At 41.8% G+C, this 6,000-nt stretch overlaps 3 protein-coding genes across 3 annotated transcripts; 2 read left to right on the plus strand and 1 right to left on the minus strand.

The window, feature by feature from the left end:
• Nucleotides 1–636: 636 nt before the first annotated feature.
• fleA (fucose-specific lectin FleA) lies at nucleotides 637–1,808 on the plus strand (the record flags this gene model as incomplete). Its single annotated transcript, XM_056917277.1, has 5 exons — nucleotides 637–667; nucleotides 735–910; nucleotides 968–1,163; nucleotides 1,233–1,332; nucleotides 1,403–1,808. The coding sequence occupies 5 exons, from the start codon at nucleotides 637–639 to the stop codon at nucleotides 1,806–1,808; spliced, it is 909 nt and encodes a 302-aa protein (XP_056785157.1).
• Nucleotides 1,809–2,229: 421 nt separating this feature from the next.
• On the plus strand, nucleotides 2,230–2,679 carry N7478_001063 (GNAT family N-acetyltransferase; the record flags this gene model as incomplete). The annotated part of the gene is made up of 1 exon (XM_056917278.1): nucleotides 2,230–2,679. The coding sequence occupies one exon, from the start codon at nucleotides 2,230–2,232 to the stop codon at nucleotides 2,677–2,679; it is 450 nt and encodes a 149-aa protein (XP_056785158.1).
• A 70-nt stretch (nucleotides 2,680–2,749) lies between these two features.
• Nucleotides 2,750–3,909, minus strand: N7478_001064 (cytochrome P450; the record flags this gene model as incomplete). The annotated part of the gene is made up of 2 exons (XM_056917279.1): nucleotides 2,750–3,622; nucleotides 3,679–3,909. The coding sequence occupies 2 exons, from the start codon at nucleotides 3,907–3,909 to the stop codon at nucleotides 2,750–2,752; spliced, it is 1,104 nt and encodes a 367-aa protein (XP_056785159.1).
• Between the last annotated feature and the right edge of the window lie 2,091 nt (nucleotides 3,910–6,000).

Genomic DNA, 6,000 nt, shown 5'->3' on the forward strand with positions numbered 1-6,000 from the left:
GTTGGGTATCTCAGCTACTCAATAAGTCTGAAAGGGATAGACAAATATATGATTTTTCACAAGTGCCCACTGGTAGCTATTGACTGATCATTGCAAGTTCCATTTACGCAAATGTCTAGGTAAATTTGTTAATGGACAATATCATGATGTAAGGTTCGAAATAATAGCTATGTGTGAGCTCCGTGTACTCATTGATTGATTTCCCTTTTGCTCTTCGTAGACAAAATCTGCTACGTACATATGTTTTGTGCAGGTAGATCTGGATTGTACTGAGCATTTGAAGCATCGGGATATTCGGATTGTACAAACCTCACCAGACTCACATAGTATATTGGCTGTGTTCTCCGGGGATCAATCAAATGATCAAGAGATGGCTGCTTGATCGCGCATGCACAAAGCTGCCACCGTGCATGTATTACCCGTCTCATTTCAGAGTGATTAATGCGAGGCATTAAGGTTGTAAATCGGCGAGCTGTGGAGCTAAAGAATATAAATTCCGAGTCTCTCCCGCTGTTCTGAGATTCAATTTCCAGGTCTTCAAGCTTGCCAAGAACTTGATACTTGAGAACTATCATTTCGAATTCAGCTTCCACTTCTCATCTCTTCCAAAGAAAAGACGCGTTCTTCACCATCAAAATGCCCAGCAACGCCCAGGAAATATATTTCAGTGTGACACGGAATCTGTAATTACTTAAATTGAATCGGCACTGTGACTAATCTTGATCAAACAACAGGAACATGCATCGGCGCCTGTAACTCGGAGGGCTACTTGCGAGTGTACATGCAGGATGTCCTCGGCAAAGTTCGAGAGACTATGTATGAGCGGGAATGGACCAATGGCACTGAGAAGAATGTTGTTGCTGAAGCAAGACTTGACTCGCCCATTGCCGTCGCTTTCAAGCCGGAGCACGTCAGTGCATCATTATCGAAGTCGGCTTGCGGTGAATGATGTTAACCTTCTTGGCAGATCCGAATGTTCTATTTGACGAATGACAACATGCTGAAAGAATCTGCGTATGACCAGTCTAAGGGTTGGTATGAGGGCGACATAGGCAAAAAGAAGTTCCACATGGCTCCATATTCTAGTATGGCCGCTTGCTTTCTTGATGGAGCAAACATGACTTTGAGGTGTACTGCCAGAAGCCTGATAATACTATCCAGGAGTATGGCTGGAATAGTAAGAATATCCCCTTCCTGCAACAAGATTTGAGCTCATGTTGTACTCATCTTAGACGACAATACCGGATGGAAGGAACTGCAAAATCTGGGCGTGGCTATGCCTGGATCGTCGATTACGTGCACGAGCTTCAAGACAACTCATATGAGACTTCGGTTAGTGAAATCATCTGCCTTTATCCATTTGAGAAAATGGTTAGAGAGATATTTGGCTAATTTCGACCAGCGTCTTCTTCCAAGATGATCATCATGTGTTGGAAGAGAAATGCTGGGATCAGGAAAGAGGCTGGTATGATGGGCATTTCAAAACCGCAAGCTCCGACCCTGTGCCGCCCAGAGCTTCACTGGCATGTACCAGCCATATGCTGGGTAACAACAAAGTTGGCATGAGCTTATTTTATGTCTGTTCACTTAGCCTACAGGAAATGAAATTTGACGGCCAGTGGCAAAAGGGAGACCTGAAAGTTGGTTGCATCCCGGGAAGTGAAGTCGCTGCAGCTTGTTGGGGAAGCGAAAAGAATGTGCAAATGAGACTTTATTTCCAGAAAGGAGAGCACGTTAGCGGAATCTCTGAGTGGATGTTCTCTGACGGCAAATGGAAGGCCGGAAAGGCTGCTCTTCCTCCTGCTTGATCGTTGTGATGGCCATGGCGATTCAAATGTTCCTTCGAGAAATCACATGGGGACGATGGAATCGTGTATTGTGCGGATGAAAGTGAGAATTCAGATTGAATAAGCACTCGAGAAATCTTCTCACTTTCATGATAATTGGATGGAATAATTGCCATGCACATTTTCCCATTCAAGTAGAGATGAATTGAAATCCTGGAGTATTGTTGCTCTGTCCCTAGACTCTCATTACACGGAACCGGACATCGGCCCGCCGTGACTCATCTACCGTAATTTGTCAGCACTTATTATGGTTCATAGATCTTGGGATTTCAAATTTTAACATTGTCAACAACCGATTCTTTACTTCGAGATCCAGGGAGTCAAGTCTGTGGTTATATGAGAAATGATTGGCCCGCCAAGTATTGCCAGACCTGGCCTCACTATGATAAGGGCGTTGCCTGAGCATGTGCCAGCTATCCAGACAATGATTGATGCCGCATATTCGAAATACATCAAACGTATTGGCAAGCCACCAGCGCCCATGTTGGCAAACTATTATGAAGTCGTTCAAACATCCAACGTCTTTGTTTTGCGGAATGAAACACAGGAAATCGTCGGCGCGATCGTACTTTCAGTCAATGTGGATACCCACTCCGTTGAAGTCAATAATTTGGTCGTGAGCCCTGCGACTCAAGGTCGTGGCTATGGTCGCATATTGTTAGAGTGTGCTGAACAAGTCGCTCAATCACAGAACTGCACAGCATTAACGCTTTATACGAATGAGAAAATGTACGAAAATGTTGGAATGTACGTTAAAATGGGGTTTGTTGAGACTGGAAGAAGAACTGAAGATGGATTTGAACGAGTATACTTCCGTAAAGAGTTACTTTGATAGCCTAGATGGACTGTCATGAATTTCGTGGACTTCATACTCACACTGCTATGATACCAATCAAAGAATTTCAAGCTCTCATTATCTCGCATTTATGTGCGACCGGTGCAATTAAGAAGAAGTGCTGTGGCTTCATACTCTCTTCTGTCACACTAGGTGCTAGCTTCACATCTCCACACCGAAGAATGAACTCGGCTGTTGCTAGTCGCAATTCCATCCATGCAAGATGAATACCCAGACAGATTCGCGATCCAGACCCAAACGGCGACATGGCGGAGCGCGCCTTCTCAGATGCCTCATTCCGTCCAGGGAGCCACCTTGAAGGATCGAATTTCTCTGGGTCTGGGAAGAGTGTAGGATCTCTATGTGCTGTCCAACATTGAGTACTTACGACCATACCTCCAGGAATATGATACCCAGATAATGTAGCACCTTCTTTTGGAACTGTGCGAGGGAGTCCCCCTGGAGCAGCACCGTATAATCTCAATGTCTCTGTCAAAGTAGCGTTCAGCAATGGTAGTTCCTCAAGTTGGCTTTCAGCCCAATCTCCATCTAATGTAGAAAGCTCAGCCTTGATTTTGGAATGTAGTTCTGGGCGAGATAAGACGGCCCAAATGAAATAAGTCAGGGTGACAGCAGTCGTATCTGAGCCAGCAACAACCAAATTTTTAGCCTCGTAGGCAACTTCCGTTTCGGTAAGTGATGTTTCATATTTTTCAGCTTCATTGATAAGTCCGTAAAATATGTTTCGATGTGATCCTGGATCCTCTTTCCCGCGCGTCAATAGCTGTTTGCTATGCTCGGCAATTGTACTGTCAATTCCAAATATCTCCCGGACACAGCGGAGAGGAATGAGGGGAATAATAGTTTTTAAAATAGGAATCTCTGCCATGATGCCAGAACCCTTCAGGGTAGTTTCCAGGGTGCGAATATAATCATTTTTCTGCGTAAAGGTTAGTAGATAATAATTTTCATATCAAGGATTATGAGGCTACTCACCTCTCCTTTTTGCAGCATATCAAATGATGCCCCGAACATCAAGACCGAAATAACATCAGTAGCGAGAAACGTTGACCACTTAAGCACATCAGAAACACCGGCTGTCGTGAGCTCATTCTGAATTTGAGAAACTGCCAACCGGGCCTTCTCCCTAACGACTGGCTCCCATGTGTTTCGAATAACAGATTTCGAAAATGGACGTGATAATAGTTTGCGTCTTTGGGCGTGCATTTTGGAATCTCGCAGAGAAAACACCCCTCCTTGACCACGCACAAGATCATCATACCATTTTGTTTTCAGGAATCCTGATCCAGCGCGATGAACTTCCCTCGCATCCGCCCAAGATGAGACGGCTACCTCATATGGTGATATACGGACAACCGGTCCATATTTCTCATGTAGATCATGGATATAAAATAGTTGGACCCCGCTTACAGTCGCAAATCCGAGAGGCAATCGCGTGAAGCGAGTCAGAAAGGGGCCGGGAATATGTCCAAGGGGTGCTTTGAGGCCCTTGACAATAAACTGAGTCATGCGAAGAGAAAGTCAGTAAAATATCTCTGAGCCCCGGTAAACTTCAAGTTCACTTGTGAATGTAGCTCATACATGTATTAATAACCCAAGGACAGCTATCAGAATGGAAAAAGGGATATTATTCCCACGGTCCATGGTGAGCGTGTTGATGTTTCGTTGACATATAGAATGTTTTCTTGGACCCTTTTCAGTTCACGCATATGCATTTATTCAAGAAGGAATGTAGCTTCCTGTAGCCTGTGCGTTATTGATGAAAGAGTTTCGTTTGGTCTTCGTGTCCACTTGTCGGAAAGTGGGGCGAGAGGGGTTGCACAATGGAGCCATTACCCTGCTCCTTCAGTCCTTTGCTGCTGACAAAACGTGGAGTACCCCGCTTCAAATGTTCCATGAACATCATGATGGAGACACCACGGGATCTATCTCCCCGATTTTAGACATTCGCATCGTATTCAGGTAGACTGGGCAGCTCACTTAGCCCCTTAATGAGATACTAGTAACCGTACCTAAGCAGTGTCAGCTCGAATGTATCGTATAGTAGCCTTGAATACTAGGAAGTACTAGGTAGTGAACTTCCATGTGCAGTCATGGAGATTTAACTGCCACTAGCTCCAATGCTACTAATGGGAATCGGCTTTGGCCTACGTGGTCAATCGAGTAAATGGCTCATGTGTTATAATCCCAGATAGATTGAACGTAGAAAGACATTATATACGTTGTGGACAATGTACCCATGATCATGATGCTAGAGTACACTAGCTTTTTGTAACGAACCGATGCCGAGTTGATGCTAATGTTGAGGTTGCGAGGTTGCGGGATCACATGACGGATCATATGATCCCACACCCGTCTGATTCTCCTGTATGATAATGTGTAGGAGCCTAACTCCCCTCTTTCCTTTTTCCTTATCTTTAATACTTTAGTTAAATCGTACGAAAGTTCTTCTGTTTTCTGGTTCTTACATTATATCAAAGATTATTTTACGTCACTTGAAGCTGTATAGATCTATATCTATTTAGAAGTATATCTTAGCCAATTAGATTATGTCTTACCTATCTTATATTCCCTAAACAAACAAATTACTATGGTTTATAAAACCCCTACTATTAGCAAAATACCAATATATAGAACTAAATCTAAAGAACCTACTAACAGTAACGGTAGTTATAGATAACCCGACAGTACAGAGAAGCTTAATCCTCTAAGCCTAAAGAAAGATTAGAGATTATTTATCTTTATCTATCTAGATCTCTCTAAACTAGATCTAGAGAATAACTTTATTAAGTTTAACTAACCTAAGGATCTATAGGAGTACTTATAGAAGGATCTATACTAATATAGATATTTATTTAATATCTAGGAAGATATAGTAAATAAGCTGAATATAGTTTATAAGAGGATTAATATCTATAAGTAGAATTATATAGATATTACTTAGCTCTAGGATCTTTTAAAGTAATATCTTTAATAGCTTTAAGAAGCTAAGTAAGAGAGAGATAAACTTTAATAGGCCCTTAATAATATATATAATACTCCCTAACTAGAGGTACTAATATCTAAGAGAACTAAAGTAAGGATCTATAAGTTTATTAACCTCCTATTATTTACTAATAGAAGTAGGATTAATATAAAGTTCTATAGTTAGTATACTACTATAGAATTAAAGCTATATATAAATATAGATTATTTCTTAACCCCTAATCTATATAAGATATATATAATAAGTTAGTTAACTAGAGCTATATATAATTAGATTATACCTCTCTTAAATAATAATAATAATAATACTCT

This window comes from Penicillium angulare, assembly GCF_028827245.1.
Source record: "Penicillium angulare strain IBT 27051 chromosome Unknown utg000001l_segment0_segment0, whole genome shotgun sequence".
NCBI lineage: Eukaryota > Fungi > Ascomycota > Eurotiomycetes > Eurotiales > Aspergillaceae > Penicillium > Penicillium angulare.